The sequence below is a fragment of the Poromitra crassiceps genome (genome assembly GCF_964638095.1).
Source record: "Poromitra crassiceps genome assembly, chromosome: 6".
In the NCBI taxonomy this organism is placed as follows: domain Eukaryota; kingdom Metazoa; phylum Chordata; class Actinopteri; order Beryciformes; family Melamphaidae; genus Poromitra; species Poromitra crassiceps.
The window spans coordinates 30,224,605-30,246,853 of NC_139627.1; the positions used below are offsets into that span (position 1 = coordinate 30,224,605).

At 44.7% G+C, this 22,249-nt stretch overlaps 1 protein-coding gene across 1 annotated transcript in view; it reads right to left on the bottom strand.

Annotated features, from left to right (window-relative positions):
* The window catches only part of LOC310778945 (histone deacetylase 4-like), a gene marked incomplete at both ends in the record, with an annotated part of 250,667 nt that overhangs the window by 92,632 nt on the left and 135,786 nt on the right, over window positions 1–22,249 (bottom strand). The window contains 5 exons of the mRNA XM_083639417.1: window positions 1,038–1,252; window positions 7,021–7,234; window positions 9,083–9,202; window positions 10,495–10,601; window positions 11,303–11,431. Of these exons, the coding sequence (XP_083495543.1) occupies window positions 1,038–1,252; window positions 7,021–7,234; window positions 9,083–9,202; window positions 10,495–10,601; window positions 11,303–11,431 (785 nt within the window). The remainder of the gene's footprint in view (window positions 1–1,037; window positions 1,253–7,020; window positions 7,235–9,082; window positions 9,203–10,494; window positions 10,602–11,302; window positions 11,432–22,249) is intronic.

The following is a 22,249-nucleotide window of genomic DNA, read 5'->3' on the forward strand; positions in this document are numbered from 1 at the left end:
ATAAGGGGCCGGTGGCTCACCTGGTAGAGCTCATACCACAAAGGCTTTTACTCCTTAGCGCGGCTGACCCGGGTTCAAAACCGCATAAAAATCAGATCAAAATGTCTCACTCTGGTTGCTTGTAATCTGGGTGATCTAGTAAGTGAAGCTTACTCTACTGCTGCAGTCACTGTAAGTGGCATTAGATAAGAGCATCAGCTAAATACCTACAATATAATGACAGTGAAAATAAGCAGGTTTTAGACCTGGGCTCGACTAGTCATGCTAGTGTGGCTACAGCCTGTGGTCCAGAAGCTGGAGGAGTCAGCTAGTGTGGCCACAACCAAACAACACAAGATAATGGAGCTTAAACAAACAAACACACACACACACACACACACACACACACACACACACACACACACACACACACACATTCCCGATTCGATTTCCAATTCAATACAATATGATATGATATGATTTGATATTGGCATTTCAGTTACAATACCAATTTTGCTTGGATATGAAAGAGATTCTCAAATAACTACCGTAATGCTGTGAATTGTCAAGCATCCACGGGAAAAGGCATTATAATTTATTAAAAGGTCGATATTAGGATTTATGAATCAATATCAGTTCCTTCAAATGAATATTGATTTGTATTGATAAAAGAATAATAACCCAGCCCTATAACAGAGAGAGAGAGAGCAGGAGGGAAAGAAACAAACAGCGGCACCTCTCAATATATACCCCCGCTTCATACTAAGCTTATGATGCTACAAACTCTCTGATCACCTCGTGCTGCTCACTCATACTCCCACACGCATCCACGCAAACACACGCCAGGCTGGAGTGTCACATTTCCTGTGTGGCCATATATGGAGTCAGGTTCCTCTGGAGCGCAGTTGCCAAGGTGACAGGGAGAAGCAGGCACACAGAAACGCAGACCGGCAAGACTCGCTAGAAGACGCCGACTGATTCATCCTTATCTTGGACGCACACACACACCCACATGCACACACACACCCCCCCACACACACACACACACACAGCCCTACCTTGTTGATGATGTGCTGTTGCTGTTGGAACTGCTGTTTGTGTTTCTCCAGGAACTGCTGGTGCTGCTGCTGCACCACCAGCTGCTGCAGGGCCTGGGCCTGTCCGGCCTGCTGGGGGCCGGGCAGGGGGGCTGACTGGGTCCTGCCCAGGGGACGGTGGCCCCGCGCCAGCTTGGACACCGAGGGCGACTGCAGTGGGATGCCGCCCAGACCCACTGTGGTACAGAGGGACAGGTTAAGATAAGGGTGTATTCACACCTATCTCGTTTGGAGCAGTTGTTCCGAAACAGAGAGCATTTTCACCGTTGGTGCGGTTCGTTTGGGGGAGTGTGAACACAGCAATCGCACAAAACAAGCGGACCGAGATTGCCAAGAAAGGGTGGTCCTGGTCCGCTTTAAACGAACTCTGGTGCGGTTCATTTGTGGTGAGAACGTGATCCGACCTCGATCCGCCACAACTGCAGGAAACCGTGCGCATTTTTGGATAAACCAGCTGCCGTAGTCAGCTGCGCTGTGCGTAATGGCCTGAAGAACGAGCATTTTTATCGTTTATAAACAACATCTTTCAGATCCTGTTTTGGCGACTTGTGACTTGCATCGATAAACTTTGGGGGATTTTTGGATCATCACATCAGCAGTTTGAACTCAATCAACTTACCTCGGTCTCCATTCAATAAATGAAAACAAGTCGTGGTAATCAGAGCCAGCCTTCTTTGTGATAAGATTGTCTGGTTCAATCAGACAATCAGACTGATTGCATGTCTTCCTCGAAATGTCCGTTATTATTAAATTATTTATTAATATTTTATTCCTGACAGGACAGGTGTTCATATAGCCTCTGTCTCGGCTAATCCTCTCTCCGTGATAGTAGCCTAATAGCAGAATTTGCGAGGGTCTTTGATCTTCTATCTCCAAATTCCCAATAGCCTAAATAGGCTAAATAAATACATAGGCTACATAGCCTAGATTAATAAATAAAGAACTTTCTCCCTCTCTCTCTCTCTCCCGATCCCTCCCTCTTTCTTTCTCTCTCTCTCTCTCTCTCTCTCTCTCTCTCTCCTCGCACGGCGCACGCCAGAGAGTTCCACAAGAGCCGGTCATCGGACATTTCACCCTCTGGCGCCTCTCTCGATCCGACTAGGAATTTATTGATTCGATTTTTGAGGAGTTGACATGTATCGTCTTTTTTTTTTCTCCCTTTTATGTCCTAATGTAAAGCAGCTGTGAATGTGCATGCTTCTTGTCACCATAAAGTCGATCAGACGAATAAGTTTGCTCCTCGGACATAATACTTATCTGAGCTTCCATCCACCCAGCCGCACAAGAAACAGCCGCAACAGTGCTGTGTGGGGGGGCGTGTCACTGGTGACAGAGTTAAGAGCGACACGTTCATTTCGCCCATGACATGACATGAGGGGCATGGTGGCATGGTGGCACGGTGGCTCAGTGGTAGAGCTGTCGCCTCGCAGTCAGAAGGTCCTGAGTTCGATTCTCGCCTGGGACACTGTGAGCGCTGTGGTTGTGTTCCCCCCCATATCTTCAGTGCCCACTGCCCAGGTGGGGTATCTCGTCGTAAGGGCCTTTCTGTCTGTGTGGAGTTTGCATGTTCTCCCCGTGCTCCCCCAGGGGGGTTCCTCCGTATATAACCCCCCCCATTAAAAACATGCAGAAGATCAGATCGTCATCGTCATCCGACCAGTGACGACAACATCCGAAGTTGGTCCCCGGGCGCTGTACGAGAAAAGCGACCACTGCTCCTGGCCTGCCCCCCGGAGGAAAGGACAAGCCAGGATGGGTTAAATGCAGAGGACAAATTTCACCAGCCACCGTCAGCATGTGTGTGTTTGTGGCCATCCGTGCATGTGTTGATGTGTAATCGTGTGACAATAAAGACGGGCTTATCCGTCTGAAATCGTGTTTTTTTTTATGACATGAACCGTGAGGTAAGCTAACGTTAACGTAACTAATTAAGTCTTTTAAGACGAAATATCTTGATAGTGATTATACTGTTAATAATGTTGTCACGTTGATTCACTTAGACCAGTGGTGCCCAATTTGGGGCCGGCGGGCCAAGTTTGGCCCGCGCTCTTTTTTTTTGGCCCGCCACGGATTTGGGGGTGATTTTTTTTTTTTTTTTTGCAGGCCAGGCCACCGGGCAGTTGCCCGACATGCCCGATTATGCAGTCCGCGCCTGAATGGAGATGTCGGGACTCTTCTATCTACAATTAACGTTAATTTTGTGCAGCTGGTATTCTCTCTCCCCGACTCTATCACACGGGTGTGAGGCATTGCTATATGAGGATTGATTGCTCCTGATTGGTTGGCTGAATCACCTGGTTGGGGGGTGAGCTCTGATATTTGATCCCTCCCCAGTCACTGGCTTTACACCAGCTCAGCAAGATGGACAGATCATCATCACGGCAGTGGCACACTGACAAAAGAAAGTTTAGGACGGAGTGGCAAGACGAGTATTTTTTTACTTTTTTTAAGTAAATTCAACAGCGGGTTGTCTCATTTGCAGACAGAGTGGCTGTTTTGAAAGAGTACAATATACGTCGCCACTACGAAACTGATTTTCAAAGTACCTTGAGGATTTTTCAAGTTGTGAATTAAGTCAAATTTCTCTCTTGATTACAAAGGTAGAAAATACAACTGTTTTTAACTGGGTGTTTACTGATTAAATGTTTAAGCTCCACACAAATAGATGTTTTTTTAAATATATATAACCAATTGCAAATTATTACAATTACCAAACAGATAAAAAGTAGATTATTATATTGAAATGTTATTTTAGATTTAGAATGTTAATTTTCTATAAAACACAATACATTTTAATGTAATTCCACAACGTTTATTTTTGGCCCTCGGCCCTCCACCCAGATTGAGTTTTGGCCCTTCATGGGAAAGAATTTGGGCACCCCTGATTTAGACTAATGTCGGATTATACGAAATGACCAACCAAGCTCTTCCAAAATGTGCGGTGTCTTGCTCTCTTTCTCCTCAGCCTTCAGGAGTTGTGCTAACTAAGCTAAATTTAATGAATAGCTGACGAGTGAACAACACTTGGAAAGCTGCACCGTCTTCCAGCATTTAACCTCGATACGATAACGTGAGGTGACCACTATCTGGCAGGCTGCGGCAAACTGTGTTGAACCATGTGGAACCGTAAATCGCCAATGGCTCACTTTTTGGCAAGATCGCCAGCCATGTGTTGGCTTTTGTTTTAGGGACATCTGGTGGTTGAACCACCACTGAGCAACTGTTTTAAAACCACACAACAATAGGGGCTTGGTAGGTCATTACTGTTGTAACTTAGTGTTATTCTGATATAATAACTCCGAGCGCATAACAGAGCACAGAGTGCTCGATCAAATCCGCCACAATTACTATTTGGATGATCGCTTCAGGAGCAGACTGATTCTAATTTGTGGATGTTTTTGGAACCTTGAAACCAGATTAGAGGACCATTTACATTAAGATTAGACTGCTTTTCAGTCTTAACCATCAATTTGCTGAGTGAGTGGCACTGCTCTTGCCCAGATGTAGCCATATAGGTAAAACACTAATATTTTCTGACTCACCTCCACATCACCACCACCTGCTGATGTCTATATCATTATTCACTCATTTGCAGTTGATATTTAATTTGACAAATAAGACACAAAATTGCTTTACTTAAATGAACATTTATTTAACTCTGTCAGTCACACTCTATTTCAGAGTCCTCGCTGTCAAGCTGTGTGTTGTCCTCCAGCCAACAGAGTCAATGTGGCATTGTCCCGCCACAACTACTGGCTGCTCTGATAAGATATCTGGCTGGTCAGAAGTTTGGGGAACTCTCTGGCACGCCCGACATAGCCTACAATGTAGGTCTAACAAAACGCATTCTTATAATCATATAGAAAAATCTCTGGGAATTATTTTTTCCATCCCGAGAGGCTATTAGCCTATCAGAGTGGCTGCTGGCCAATCCACAAAGTTTGAGAATACTATTTGGACCGTTTGATTTGTGGCTGTGTGAACACAAACGAACCAAGGCACAAATGCAACAATTGTATCAATTAAGTACCTGAATCGGAACAAAGCAAACGACCTACAGGTGTGAATACACCCTAAGTTTACTTAAGTTAGTCAAGTTATCCTTTATCATCCCCGTGGAGAAATTCATCATCTGCATTTGATCCATCCTCTACTAGAAATAGGGATGTATACCTGTGCTGTTTAACCAACTAAATTATCTGAATCTGAATCTGTACTCGGAGGGTGTGTGGCTTAAATGGAAAGTGGGGTTTAGACTGAAAGTGGGCATGGCTTAAGTGTTGTTCTTGTTGTTGTTGGTAGTTCAGTGGTTCAGTGTGCCAACATGCCATCAAAACATTAAAAGGCTAAACAAATGGGAGGTACGGTGGTGCAGTGGTAAGCACTATCGCTTCACAGCTCGAAGGTCGTGGGTTCGATTCCCACCTGGGATGAGGTGAACGCTGAAGGAATGCGTGCCCGTCCGCATGTCCTCGAGTGCCCACCGCCCGGGTGGGGTCGGCAAAAAGGGCCTTTCTGTGTGGAGTTTGCATGTTCTCCCCGTGCCTCCCGGGGGTTTCCTTCTTATAGGAACCCCCTTCACAAAAACATGCAATATCCTGGTTGCTAATGTGGTTCCTCCTCTGGTCGTTAAGGGCGCCTGTTCAGAGGGAGGGGAACTGGTTGGAATAGCGTGAACCTCCCACGTGCTATGTCCTACTGGTGAAGCTTCCTCTGTCAGGTGAAAAGAAGCGGCTGGCTGACTGCCCATGTCTCGGAGGAAGCATGGAGCCAGTCTCGGCTCTCCCCAGATCGGCAGAGGATGGAGTAGCAACCAGGATTGAGAAATCAAGTGAGCACTAATGGGGGATAAAATGGGATAAAAAAAAATCGTGGGAAAAAAATAAAAAAAATAAAAAAATAAAAGGCTAAACAAATAAATACAAATGAAGTATTCTATTAAATAGAGTACCGGTACTTCATTCAATACTTTCTATTTGTATCGCTGGGGTACTGGTACTGGTACTGGTATTGGTACTGGTACTGGTATTGGTACTGGTATTGTCATTTTCGAAACAATACCCAGCCCTAATCACGAGTATGGATATTGACGCATTTTACTCGGATGATACTCGCAAAAAAGTACATTATGTTTACTGGATATTCGTTTCATCGTGCTTTCGGCTCAACCCTACTCGGAACTTTCCTAGAACTAGGAGCAGTGGGCAGCTGCAGTGCAGTGCCTGGTGACCAACTCCACTTTCGATATTGCCAGTGCCTTGCTCAGGGGCACTGACAGCAGTATTAACACTAACATACGTGTCTTTGATGGTGGGAGGAAACCGGAGCACCCGGCGGAAACCCACACCAAGACAGGGAGAACATGTAAACTCGGAAAGGACACAGAAAGGACCTGGGATGGACCAGTGTTCGAACAGGGGCCTTCTTGCTGTGAGGCAACAGTGCTAACCACTGAGCCACCATGCCGCCACGGTGTGGAGGAGGAACAGGAGAGATCACAGTAGGTCTAAGAACTGCAGTGGCACAGGTTAGAATCTGGTCTGTGCCCTTTGGTGCATGTGATCCCCTCTCTATGTCCCGTCTTTCCTGTCAATCTAAACTGTGACGTCTAATAGGGATGCCCCGGTCGATAGGCCAGCGACCGGAATAACAAAAATGACTCAACATGAGAGAAAAATCAAAGTAAGAATGTCAGTGATATGTGAATGTGATATAGTCGACTGTTTATCATATGTCTTGCACTTTCACTTCATCATGTAGGCTATACGTGTATCAGTATGGAGGCCTACTGTGTAACTCAATCAATATATCGCCATCATGTTACCAAGGCCAATCTCTGTACATGTATTACACTTCTGAATCTGAAGTCAGTCATGAATTCCAACACTGGCTACTCACAGCTGAAAAGTGACAGAGAAAGTTGAGTGCTGTGGGGTGTACTGACCTAGTGGATTGTGGGCCTGCTCCAGCAGCACCATGTGTTGGAGGAGAGGGCTGTGGCCGGCCGTGCCCCCCCCTGCCACCTCCCTCTCCAGGAGCGAGGCTGCCAAATAGGTGGGCAGGTGGGCGGCGGGCAGGAAGGGAGGGGTCAGAGGAATGCCCTGCTGTAACGCAGGTAACGTCAGGCGGCTCTCACCGTCTTGATGCCCCGACAACACCTTGACAGAGGTTGAGACAGAGGGAGAGAAAAGGACACAGAGAGAGAGGTTGAGACAGAGGGAGAGAAAAGGACAGAGACAGTGAGAGAGAAAAACACACACAAAAGGGAGACGGATGGATGGGGAGAGGGAAGGACAAACAGAGCCAGAGAGAAGGGGGATGGAGAGAGCGAGAGACAGATGCAAAGAGAATCCAAGAGAGAAATTGAGAAAAAGAAAGGGAGAAGAGAGAGAGACACAGCAAATACAGATAAAGATAGTAATGGAAGTGCTTTCTAGGTGCACCAGCACTGTCTAGGTGCTTGGGGTGGAATGACTGGAATGATTGAAACTACGTTGACTTGAAAAGCTCCACCTGTTAACACCAAAGTACTGTGATTTTTTTTTCTCATTTTCTTCCCAATCGTAGACTTGCACATGCTTCCTCCGATAAAAGTCGCCAGCCGCTTCTTTTTACCTGCAGACATGGCCAATTGAGTCTGTGGTAGTCTACACTATCCAGATGGCCGCGGAATAAAATATCTAATTTATTCATTTTAAACCGAAAATGGGCATGGATGAGTTTGTAACAAAATTACTGAGATGCGCCATGTTGTTGTGTAGACTGTCATGTAGTCATGTAGACTGACTACAAAGACAACAATACTCTGACTTGTGATTACTGGAGTGAACTGTGAATGCTGTCAGTGTGTTTGCATGTTTGTCCACTGTCACGCTATGGTGTGGGTATCGTATCATATTGTATCGTGAAAGGTTCTTGGGGATAATAAATGGTATGGCATATTGTATTGTGAAAGGTTCTTGGGGATAATAAATGGTATGGCACATTGTATTGTGAAAAGTTATTGGGGATAAAAAGTGGTGTGGCATCATATTGTATTGTGAAAGGTTCTTGGGCAGTGGTGCCCAATTTGGGGCCCGCTCTGTTTGTTTTGGCCCGCCACGGATTTTGAAAAAAAAAAAAAAAAACTTGCTTTTTGTAAAAAAAAAATCCTCCCGATTTTTTTAAATCCAGAATGCAACTCGGGCAAGTTATCAGATATCTGCACTGATTGCAAAGGGTGGACAAGCTTTTTCATGTGGTGACTTTGTGAAACAGTGTCTGAATGTGGCTGCGGATATACTGTGTTCACTCCTGAGATTGCATCCCTGCAAATTGTCATGGCAAATTGTTTACAAAAGATGCACAATAAAGCTGATTTTCAAAGTACCTTGAGGATTTTTCAAGTTGTGATTTAAGTCAAATTTCTCTCTTGATTACAAAGGTGGAAAATACAACTGTTTTTAACTGGGTGTTTACTGATTAAATGTTTAAGCTCCCCACAAATGCAGATGTTTTTTTAAATATATATAACCAATTGCAAATGATTACAATTACCAAACAGATAAAAAGTAGATTATTATATTGAAATGTTATTTTAGATTTAGAATGTTAATTTTCTATAAAACACAATACATTTTAATGTAATTCCACAACGTTTATTTTTGGCCCTCGGCCCTCCACCCAGATTGAGTTTTGGCCCTTCATGGGAAAGAATTTGGGCACCCCTGTTCTTGGGGATAATAAATGGTGTGGCATCATATTGTTTTGTGAAAGGTTCTTGGGGATAATAAATGGTGTGGTATCATATTGTAATGTGGGAGGTTCTTTGTATGTGCGTCCTGGTGGCTCGCCCGGTAGCATGCGTGCGACAGAGGCTCAGTCCTTCACGTGGCTGATGCGGGTTCGAGTCCGATCCTTTGCCCTTCCTGTCTGCCTACTGTCCTATCTAAATAAAGGCAAAAATGTCAAAAAAATAATAAAACAATAAATAAAAAGTATGGTATCATATTGTATTGTGTACTCACAGTGCTTGCAGGGCCTGTGGCTGGCAGGCCCAGGGTGATGTTGGGCAGAGAGGGGGAGGTGTAGAGAGAGAGATGGCTCATTGAACCCTCCCTAGCTGCCAGCCTCTGGAGCAGGGAGGCCTAGTGACACACACACACACACACACACACACACACACACACACACACACACACACACACACACACACAGTTTAGACACACAGTTTGATATAGTGGTATATATATGTTCCTCCTCTACCGCTCAGACACACACACACACACACACACACACACACACACACACACACACACAGAGCTATCCTCCTCTACCGCACAGACACACACACACACACACACACACACACACACACAGAGCTATCCTCCTCTGTCGCTCAGACACACACACACACACACACACACACACACACACACACACACACACCCACACACAGAGCTTGATCCCTTCGTTTTTCTTTATTATTATTATGTATTTATTTTTTTTGGGGGGGGGGAATCCCCAATTGTACTTGGCCAATTCCCCCTGACATCCCTGTCATTGCTCCATGCCCTCTGCTGATCTAGGGAGAGTTGAGAGAGACTAGAACATGCTTCCTCCAACACTTGTGCAGTGAGGAGTTTCACCGGTAGGACGTAGCAGCAGGCGGTAAATGTGGTTATGGGTAGGTTATAGGTTATGGGTAGGGGAGGTTGTACTGTATGTCTGGGAGAACAAGTAGGTTTTTAGCCGGGATTTGAAAATGGTGAGTGAGGATGAGTCTCTCTGTTGCAATTAATTTAGGGTCAGACTTTATTTCCCCTGGACTATATAGAACAAATCAGTGTGACATCACAACCACTCAGAAATGCGGAACCCCGCAGCAGTTAACTAGCATGAGTTGTGCCAAACAAACGTTAATATCTTGAAAACTATACATCACATTGCTTATATTTTGACAGTGTGAAAGCAGAAGTAGCTCAATAGTCTGATGTATAATATATGCATGTCGTGTTAAAGTTGTGTGAACAGTTTTTAAAATGAAGTGAATTTAGTAAACAGCAGAGCCGGCTAGAGTGAGACACTCAAGGCTGGCTCCATGGGGTCCCATTATAAAGTTACCCGTTTCCACCCAGTGACGCCGTTTGTTTACCAAAATGCTGATCGGGTGATCAGTTGAAAAATATTAGTTGAAATGAAAAGAGCGTTCTGGTCTTCTACTGGAGCCCTTCGTCGCCTGTCTGCCTCATGCACATGCCACTCATATATTACACAAGAGCACACACACACACACACACACACACACACACACACACACACACACACACACACACACACACACACACACACACACACACACACACACACACACACACACACAGAGACACAGACACAGACACAGACACACACACAGGAAGGCATACTGCTAGTTGGTTACCTCTCCCGGGCTGCTGGAGATGGTGACCCCGTTCTCGTTGGGGATGTTACTGGAGCTGTTGTTGGGCGAGCTGGGGCCGGAGCCTGGTGCACTGTTACATGCAGACTCTGGGAAAACACACAACACACAGAGACGAGCTTCTTCAAACATGCTGGCCTGCGACAATCAGTCTTTTCTCTTTCTTTGCTTTATTTATACAGGGGGAGTCTCACTGAGAGCAATGCTCTGTCTCTTTTTCAGGAGCACCCTCTTCAAATTCACACACAGATTCACACCTGAAGAAGACCACCATCTGATCGAATGGCCACTGAGCAGCTCCACTGGAGCGGTTGGGGTTAAGGGCCTTGCTCAAGGGCACCTCTGTGGTGTAATGAGGGAGGGGCAAACGCCCCCTTTTCACTTTCCCAACCCAGATTTATGCTGCCGGTACCGGGGATTGAACTAATGACCTTCCTTTCACAAGCTCGCTTCTCTGACCTTAGGCTACCACTGCTGAGCTGAATCATGTGACACTTTCTTTCCTCACTCCAGAAGGTTTGGAGGTATTTTTAATTTAAAAGGATTTTGGAGCACACAAATCCCATACAGATTGGAATTAGTCTCTTTGCAGAAATTTGACACACCCCAAAGATGACTGAAGCCTTTGTGAAACAGTTACATGATGACAATAAACTAATAGTCAGACATAAACTAATAACACCATTACATCTCTGATCAAATCAAACAAAGACAAAAATGCAAAGCTGCACACTACTATTACTGCGACTAAGTGGAAGAACAGAGAGAAGCCAGTGACAGGGAAGCTCACCAGCCATGTCCAGGGAGCGCTTCTTGGCCGTAGTGATGGGGCCATCTTTCCTGCGGAGCAGAGGGCTGCTGCGGCGTTCCGTCACCTTCTGCTTTAGCCGGGAACGCAGCTTCAGGTTGGGCTCAGAGGCTGGGAAGCACACAGACACAGGGAGGAGGGTTTACCCAAAGGGTTGAAAAGTTTAACTTTTCTTCTGAAATAAGATAAGTGTTTTGAAAAAAGTAGCAGCCACTTTTACAATATGATTGATGACACAATATTGAAAGACATTTTATTTTTAAAGGCCCATTCCGTCAATTGTCACTGTTACTGACGCCGGTGGCCGTTAGAGTAACTGCAGGCAGCGTGTGAACGAGCTGACACGCGGGCACCATACTCGCAGGCGCACAAGCAGTTGCCTGGCAACAGCAGAGGTGTTGGTTGCTTTGTAACGTTAACTCATAAAAGTCACTTGAAAACGGCAACCTGGACAATTTATCGGTCAGATCAGCCTCGAGATGCCCAGGAAGGATTCTGGATGAATTATCGGACGTTATTGTGGCATGTTTGGCCATGTTTTGGCTTACATTGGCTGTGGGGAAATGGATAGGATATTCACGTTACCATGAGCCAGGAACTACCCTGCTTCCCCTGTATGTACGGTACCGTGTAATGCCTGGAGTTGACCAAACTGAACAATCAAACAATGTTTCATAAGCATAACAGTAACGTTAGGAATATTTACGACTGTTACATTCATTATCCACACAAGACAGTAACGTTATTAGTGGGGCTGGTGGTAATTTCTATAAATATAGCTAAATCTATTAGTTAACCGCGTATAGCATCAAGCTAACGTTATGGTTATAATAGCGACTCACCACTGCAGCTAACTGCAGTCAAACAATAATGTTCCATGACCATAAGCATAATGGTAGTAACGTTAGGGTTGCATTACTTCACACAAGACGGTAATGTTAGCAGAGTTTCTGACCAGGTGGTCAGATACTTGTACTACGGATAAGGTGACCAGACGTCCACGATTTTCGGGGACAGTCCCCGTTTTTGGTGACCTGTCCCCGGCTGGAGCTGTCCCTGAAAATGTCCCCGATTTTCTACTGGCGTCTGTGGATGATCCTATAGCTCTAGCAGGCTCATTCTTAAATGACCTACAGCATCCGTTGGAACCAACAATGCCATGCTACCTTGTCGGGAAGGGGGCTAACTGTTGTACTGTTTATTACAGTACAACAGCCATGGACAAAATAAATTAAACTGGAATCATCCCCCATTATTATTTCATAGGTAATAACATTGGATATTTTTATAATATATTGATTGCCGGACTGGAAATGTCCCCGATTTTCATTTGATGAATCTGGTCACCTTAACTACGGAGTGACAATAAAAATCTTGAATCTTGAAAATCCATCCAGCTAACGTTATCTGGTCAAAACCACATTACAGTAGCTACAAGCAGCAAGTTCCCTTCATGAACCGAAAACACAATCCTGACTCTAGTTTCCCCCGATGTCGGTTACATTGCTGCTGTCTGGCCAGACGGGCTTCATTAGATAAATATTTATTTATTTAGTCTGGACTTTTTCTGGAGTCTGTGTTGTTGTTTCCTTTTGCTAGCAGCTAGCGACGAACGTAACGTTATCCATTTCCTGTTAGCCGTCTTCTTCCTTGGTATTTACGCCGGAGGCGCCATGAGGACAAGAGGAAGGCTTGTGAACGCGCAGACGTCACATCCTCTAGGTGTGGCGGGAAATGCTCACCCCTTCGAAACTGCGGTATTTCCGTGTATCTTCTGAACGGCTGGTCGGAGAGAAACATTTTTAAGTTACGTCAAGGCGCATTCACTCATTGCCAATAAAAAACACTTTGTGCACATTTATTTCTTGCCAGAACTGACGGAATGGGCCTTTAAGAAGGACAGGAGGTATCTTAAGTCTGTTGCAGGAAAAATGCTCAGGGTACAAAGAGGATATTTTAGGAATATGGAATGAAGAAGGAACATATTGAAACCTGCAGTAGAACAGACAGTACTTCCTTCTGATTACATCAGTGGGGTCGAGAGTTCATGGCTAATAATGACAATGGGACAAAACTAAAATGAGCCTGATGTTATCCTTTAAGTGTAAACAGTCAAACGTGTAAAAGTGTGTGCAGTATCATTTTCATATTATTGGGTCTAGTTTGGATGAACACACATTTTTTAATACGTTAATAATGACATTGCAGTATAGTATGTGCTCTAAGTATATACTGTATGTTGTTATGTTGTTGCATACAAAGCTCTCAATGTGAAGCTCTATAGCTGATTGGGCAGAGCAAGGCAGTGCCAGGGTTAAGGGTTTGATTCCCAATGGGGCCAGCCATGCTAAAAAGACACACTGGCGCTTGTAAGGTGTTTAGGATAAACACATCCACCAAATGGCACATGCTAATAACTAGAGACATGTACTGTACTGTAGCTGTGACAGTCAGCTACGTGGTGGGCTACACAAGTGGGAGCTTGTTTGTGGGCATGTATTCAGGCTAACGAGTTGGTGCCTATAGACCACGCTGTATGTGTTGGCAGACTGATTCAGGAGCTGAACTTAGCCACCACCATGTGACAGTGGGAAACGCTGCAACAAGAGGGGAAACAGCCAATTGGCAGCTTTGCTGATCCTACATTTAATGATGCTGCCTCCACGCTCGGCTAATGAACACTGTTTCCCAACACTCAATTAGAAAACTGACAGTGCAGTGTGCGTCTGTTTATATGCGTTTGTGGGTATGGGCTCGTGTCTGTCTATGTCTATACCTCTCGGGGCATTGCCTAAAAACAGATGATGCCATTCTGAGTGTGTTGAGTGCAGTCCAGGTGGTTTGGAGGGTATGCAGCGACAGTACATGAGGTCGGGTCAGGGAGAGGGCCTGGCCTTTTCTGGACGACCCCTCTTTGGTCTCTCTCTGCCAGACTCCCCCAGACACAGGCAGCTTTATTCCCTGTGCCACTGTCTTCCTTCCATTCAATTAGTTAGAGCAGGACTGTTGACCAATGGTTGACCCAATGCTCGTTCTACAACCTCGTGGCAAACGGTTCGTCAAGCTACGCTACCTCAGAGAAGGAGATGGGACGTTGGAGTACGGCCCCAGTAGAAGCCATTGGTTCAGGACTTCTTCAGGCTTAATGCAAACTAACCTTTTTGGTCCTCCCATTGCTTCTCGTATCCTTGAATGTGAATGAAGTGAAGATGAGACTAGTCTTATTGCACTTGAAATAGGTGTGGGCACTTACTATGCTTCCTGGTCACTGGGGACAATATGACCCTTTGAGAGTGTGTGGGATCTATAATGTATAAGCACTTTTTGAAAATGCACTTTACATTTTAAGGGCGGCATGTGGTTGAACTTGATTATAAATAAGTAGTTCTTCTAAGTGGACTGGGGCACAAAAGTCTTTGTTAGGAGGATGAGGATGAAATGCCATGCATTAGCTGAACTGGACGGCTTGGAGACTGTGAGAGGCAACAGAGAGATTGGAGTGTAGCGTGATCATCAAGTTCAAATTTTCAAAAGGGCCTAATGCAAGGGACATTATAGCAGTTTGAGATTTTGGAATTACCACGAGACAAAAATGATGTTAAGGTCAATGAGGTCAATGAGTGATAATATGATCTACCTGATGTCATCAGTTTTTAACAAGAGGAATCCAGCATCATTCTATAATATACTCTTAATTTCTCATTGTTTTAGATGGCATCACCACAATGCTTATTACATGAGATCCTTATTATATGAGACGTGGTGTCTGAATTGCTACTCTCAAAAGTGGATATGGGTATGTCTTGCTATATGAGTGCTGGCATATACGGTAGGTGCTCATGAAACAACAGACATAACTGAGTCGATGTTGTGGTTAAATATACTGTACAGTATAAAGTGTAAACATCATCATCTGTTTAGAGTCCTCTTTCCAGGCTCCGCTAGGTTGGACTGAATCCTCGCTATGGCTTTCCTACCACCGGGGACGGTCCATGGCCATCTCTTGGTCAATGCAGATGCTCTCATATCATTCGATACGGTCATCTGCCAGGTCTTCATTGGCCGGCCAATGGGTCTTCACCAACAATACTTTCTTCACCCAGTCATTTGCATCCTTCCATACAGCGTGTCCATACCATCTCAGTCTGCCTCTCCTCACCACATCTCTATGACCTCCACTTCCATCCTCTGTCTCAGTTCTGCGCTCGTCTTTCTCTCCCTCAGTGACACACTGTACATCCATCAAATCATGCTCATCTCCTCTCTGTCCAGCTTCTCCTCGTGCTCCCCCTTCAGGGCCCACACATCACTTCCATTATCATACAGTTTCTCACACAGGCTGAGTACACTTGCCCTTTCATCTTCAGGGATGATAGGCATGAGTTCACTGAACTTCTTCCATCCACTCCGCACCCTTGCCGTCACCACCAGGTCCACCCCTCCAACTGCATTCAGCATGTCTCCAAGATAGCAGAAGCTATCCACCACCACATAATATGTCTCTCCATTTACTACTAGACCTTCTTCCTCATCTGCGACTACCTGTGGGACTTCTCCTTGCTGTCAATAATGCAATAATCTAACACTCTTCTTTTGGTTAAAGGGTATGGTGTCTCTACCCACAATGCCACACAAAACTGGTTTCTGCACAAAAGTCACGATGAAGAAGAAAAAATAATCCTGTAAATTGTGACAAATGAAGTGCTGTGATTTATTAGATCATATCAGGGATGCAGAAAACGTGATTAGCCTCCACTGTGAAGGTCTTCTGACGCCGGGCGGTCAGGAGGTTATGGGAACTTGTTCTAGACGATCTGGCGGGCGGCCATGAGAGGAGCGATGGGGAAGAGGTGGAGGTTCAGAGGGGTGGGGGTGGGGTGTGTGTGTGTGTGTGTAAAGGTTCCATTTGTAAAACTGTTCGCCCCCCCCCCCCCCCGAGTTACTAAGGGATGGACAGAGAAAAGGATGAGTGGACAGAGAGAGAGAGAAAGGGAGGGAGAGAGAGGGAGGAGTAGAGAGAGAGAGAGAGAGAGAGATGAGGCTATGTTTAGTATTGCGTTTTGAAATAAGTCTGCTCAACTTTTGCTACGTTTGCGCCTTGCGACCCCGGCGTATCCGACCCCTGAAGACGGAGACCTTTGAATACGCTGCTGAGCCCGTATCAGTTGGAATACTCAGGAGTTGCATTGTGGTGTGGGCGAGCGGAAACGGAGACCTTTGGAAAACGATCTTGTTTACATGACGGTAAACACATCATGCTTAAGTACGAAAGTAGTTAACGCATACAAAGGGCAGCCATTTACTGTTAGAGACTGAGTACAATGACATACAAACACACATTATTAAACCATTAATAAAACCAATAACAGCAGTCAACGTAAACACAACCTTGTCATACTTAGCAGTTACCTAGTGTTTCTGTAGTGGTTACAAAATGTTACAAAATATTAACATTCTAAATATTAAACTGAAGCTACCAATATAATCCATAAAGATAAAAGAGAAAGACGAGAAAAAGACTGGCTTAAGACAGCTCGTACTGTTTTAGGCCATGTTTAGACGACAACGGTCTCTGCATAAAACGGCAAACGGGCGTTGCGTTCTCACCTTTGATTTCTATACACACATTTTTATACACAGCGTTTGTGATAATGATTTGCATGCAGACTGAAGCATGCAGACTGAAGCCACAAAAAGTGGCCCAAAAAAAGCAGCGTCAAGTGAGCCAGAATAACATTGAAACTTCTGGTTAAAACCTTCACAATGATGGTAATTAAATAAACGAATAGCCTTATTGATGCATGTTGCAAAGTGTTTTGTGTGTGATCCGAAATACACAGAAGAACACAGACAACTAAAAGTCCATTTTAACACGTACTGAGTCCACGGCCCTGATTTTTATTTACCCAGTTATACATTTCGGCTTTTATTTTGAAGATAAAAATGATTAGCTTCCTCTATTCTGTCTATTTTAATATTTTAAAATAGACTAAACTTTGATTAAACTTTGAATGAATTTTCCACACGAAAGAGTGACACAGAAGTCACGAATAGTAATAAACTGCTCCAGATTGGATTACAGAATAAAAACCCAGTAAAGCAACATAAAAATACCTGTTTTCTTTGTAGCACAATTGGGAGTTGAGGAAATGCATTGTGGTGAGTTGTCTTCAATTATTCAATGCGGGAGACAGTGATTAATAGGCTATGTGTTACGTTAGTAACGGGCACTTAACGCAGATTATGTGTTTTTAGCAAATCGTTATCATGTTTGTTGAATGTCAATGCGATTCATTGTGCCTACCATAAGGCTGTATTGGGCTAGTTCAATGCTCCTATTGCCTTCAATGGCAAAGGGGAGCTGTGTCGTCACCTGAATTGCGTTTTGCCACTTTACACGGCAACAGTAAGGGCGGCGTTATCAAAGAATTCCACTCTGGGACCTGTTTTCACTTTTTTGCATTTTCATGCCCCAAGAACTTCCTGTGTAAAAGGAAGGCACTAACGCTAAAAAAGTTTGCCGTTTTATGCAGGGAGCGTTGCCGTCTAAACAGGGCCTTAGCCTTTAGCTTAGCAACCAACCCGAGTGGTCGGACAATCTGCTTCCCCTTTACACTGGCAAGTGCATGCCCAGTGTATGTGAATGGTCATGTGATATGCGTTTTAGGCCTGTTTGTATGGACAACGAGTATTTCTGAAACGCAGCTGTGTGGACGAGGGTGTTTTCAATTCATTAAGAATAAAAATGGCCTGACATTGCCTGAGTGGGTTTCAGAGGGATGGAGAGAGAGAGGGAGGAAAGGATGGTCAGAGGAAGGGAGGCAGAGGTGAGACGGTGGGGGTGGGGCTGTGTTGATGAAGGCAAAACACTTATGCGCGCTCGTGTGTTGTGAGGGGGGGGGGGTCTTGCAGCATGTCTTTACATTACATCGGCAGCCATGGGGGTGTTCACCTCAGGATGCGGTGACTTTGAAGGGTGTTAATGCCGCCTGGGCAAAAGCACACACACACACACACACACACACATGCACACACTGCAGAGGCCCCCGGCTGACTTTCTGCTGATGCCAGAGTTTAAACTAGCCCCTCTCTCTCCCTCCCTCACCTCTCTCCATCTCCTTCTCTCTCCTAATCCTCTCTCCCTCCCTCACCTCTCTCCATCTCCTTCTCTCCCTCCCCTCTCTCCATCTCCTCCTCTCTCCTCCTCCTCTCTCCCTCCCTCACGTCTTTTCATCTCCTCCTCCTTCTCTCTCACCTCTCTCCATCTCCTTCTCTCTCTTCTCCTCCTCCTCTCCTTCCCTCACCTCTCTCCATCTCCTTCTCTTTCCTAATCCTCTCTCCCTCCCTCACCTCTCTCCATCTCCTTCTCTCTCTACTCCTCTCCCTCCCCTCTCTCCATCTCCTCCTCTCTCCTCCTCCTCTCTCCCTCCCTCACCTCTTTCCATCTCCTCCTCCTTCTCTCTCACCTCTCTCCATCTCCTTCTCTCTCCTCCTCCTCTCTCTCCCTCCTTCACCTCTCTCGATCTCCTTCTCTCTCCTCCCTCCCTCACCTGTCTCCATCCCCTTCCCTCTCCTCCTCTCTCTCCCCCCTCCCTCACCTCTCTCCATCCCCTTCCCTCTCCTCCTCCTCTCTCTCTGCATCTCCTTCTCTCTCTCCTCCTCCTCTCTAATTCCTCACTTCTCTCCTGCTCCTGGTGCTACGTCCTCTTTCCTTTATTGTAGTGCCTTCCTGTGTAATATGTGATTTCCTACGTTATTAATACAAGACCGTTCAAGACAGCAGCTAATTTCCTTGGGTTCTCTCAGCCATGCTGGCACCACCTCACCTGCTACAGACTAGAGCATCACAAGACGCTGCACGTTAGTGGGTCCCCGTCACTGCCCAGTTGGCTGACAGCATATGGGACACCTGATTAGAGGGCTCTAAAAGTGGTGCTTCAGATTTCAAAAGGGAGTGGAGGAGGATACTGCTTCTCAGCTGCTCATTCACTTTGACAGATGGGAGCCCCGCGCTGTCAGAGCCATGCTCGGGGAAGCCGTCCTGCTCGAGGATGGGGAGGGAGGGAGGGAGGGAGGTTGGTCATTTATGGGAATCGATAGAGCAGTTTGCCGAAACTCATCAATGGATTCTCGGCTTCCCAGAAATGTCGTGTTATGGATTAGTCATTCATATATATATATATATATATACTGTATATATATATACTGTATATATATATATATATATATATATATATATATATGTATATGAATGACTAATCCATATATATATATATATAAGTTCCTAAGGGAAGATAATCAATGAAAGAAATAAAAATGTGTGGGTAAATTTAGCATGATCAGAATCAGAATCACTTTTATTGGCACAATATGCAAGATTATACATATCAATATTCAGAGATAGAAATGAAGATATCCAAAAGACAAAATCACAAAATTGCAAGTCCGGTCCAATATATACACGAGTGTTAAATAGGAATTTAAAGTCCAAGCGGTGCGCAATATAGTTAACACGAGTAATCTAATGAAGTAAAAATTTCTCCTAGGAAAAACAGCTATACTTTAATGTAATGAGTGTAGTTCAGCTGCTGTTACTGTAAAGAGACATGATGGGAGCTCATGTCAGTGGGGGGATTCGGCTGTGCTTTTAAATGTTATGAGGAGGAGGAAACCTTTTTCTGTGGACTGTACTAAAATCCTGCAGGTTTTAAATGTTATGAGGAGGAGGAAACCTTTTTCTGTGGACTGTACTAAAATCCTGCATGTTTTAAATGTTATGAGGAGGACACCTTGTGCTGTGGACTGTACTAAAATCCTGCAGGTTTTAAATGTTATGAGGAGGAGGAAACCTTTTTCTGTGGACTGTACTAAAATCCTGCATGTTTTAAATGTTATGAGGAGGACACCTTGTGCTGTGGACTGTACTAAATCCTGCAGGTTTGAAATGTTATGAGGAGGAGGACACCTTTTTCTGTGGACTGTACTAAAATCCTGCAGGTTTTAAATGTTATGAGGAGGAGGACACCTTTTTCTGTGGACTGTACTAAAATCCTGCATGTTTTAAATGTTATGAGGAGGACACCTTGTGCTGTGGACTGTACTAAATCCTGCAGGTTTGAAATGTTATGAGGAGGAGGACACCTTTTTCTGTGGACTGTACTAAAATCCTGCAGGTTTTAAATGTTATGAGGAGGAGGACACCTTGTGCTGTGGACTGTACTAAATCCTGCAGGTTTTAAATGTTATGAGGAGGAGGACACCTTGTGCTGTGGACTGTACTAAATCCTGCAGGTTTTAAATGTTATGAGGAGGAGGACACCTTGTGCTGTGGACTGTACTAAAATCCTGTAGGTTTTAGATGTTATGAGGAGGACACCTTGTGCTGTGGACTGTACTAAAATCCTGCATGTTTTAAATGTTATGAGGAGGACACCTTGTGCTGTGGACTGTACTAAATCCTGCAGGTTTTAAATGTTATGAGGAGGAGGACACCTTTTTCTGTGGACTGTACTAAAATCCTGCATGTTTTAGATGTTATGAGGAGGACACCTTGTGCTGTGGACTGTACTAAAATCCTGCATGTTTTAGATGTTATGAGGAGGACACCTTGTGCTGTGGACTGTACTAAAATCCTGCATGTTTTAAATGTTATGAGGAGGACACCTTGTGCTGTGGACTGTACTAAATCCTGTAGGTTTTAAATGTTATGAGGAGGACACCTTGTGCTGTGGACTGTACTAAAATCCTGCATGTTTTAAATGTTATGAGGAGGACACCTTGTGCTGTGGACTGTACTAAATCCTGTAGGTTTTAAATGTTATGAGGAGGAGGACACCATGTGCTGTGGACTGTACTAAATCCTGTAGGTTTTAAATGTTATGAGGAGGACACCTTGTGCTGTGGACTGTACTAAAATCCTGCATGTTTTAAATGTTATGAGGAGGACACCTTGTGCTGTGGACTGTACTAAAATCCTGCATGTTTTAAATGTTATGAGGAGGACACCTTGTGCTGTGGACTGTACTAAATCCTGTAGGTTTTAAATGTTATGAGGAGGAGGACACCTTGTGCTGTGGACTGTACTAAATCCTGTAGGTTTTAAATGTTATGAGGAGGACACCTTGTGCTGTGGACTGTACTAAAATCCTGCATGTTTTAAATGTTATGAGGAGGACACCTTGTGCTGTGGACTGTACTAAATCCTGTAGGTTTTAAATGTTATGAGGAGGAGGACACCTTGTGCTGTGGACTGTACTAAATCCTGTAGGTTTTAAATGTTATGAGGAGGACACCTTGTGCTGTGGACTGTACTAAAATCCTGCATGTTTTAAATGTTATGAGGAGGACACCTTGTGCTGTGGACTGTACTAAATCCTGTAGGTTTTAAATGTTATGAGGAGGACACCTTGTGCTGTGGACTGTACTAAATCCTGTAGGTTTTAAATGTTATGAGGAGGACACCTTGTGCTGTGGACTGTACTAAATCCTGCAGGTTTTAAATGTTATGAGGAGGACACCTTGTGCTGTGGACTGTACTAAAATCCTGCAGGTTTTAAATGTTATGAGGAGGACACCTTGTGCTGTGGACTGTACTAAATCCTGTAGGTTTTAAATGTTATGAGGAGGACACCTTGTGCTGTGGACTGTACTAAAATCCTGCATGTTTTAAATGTTATGAGGAGGACACCTTGTGCTGTGGACTGTACTAAAATCCTGCAGGTTTTAAATGTTATGAGGAGGACACCTTGTGCTGTGGACTGTACTAAAATCCTGCATGTTTTAAATGTTATGAGGAGGACACCTTGTGCTGTGGACTGTACTAAAATCCTGCAGGTTTTAAATGTTATGAGGAGGACACCTTGTGCTGTGGACTGTACTAAAATCCTGCAGGTTTTAAATGTTATGAGGCGGACACCTTGTGCTGTGGAC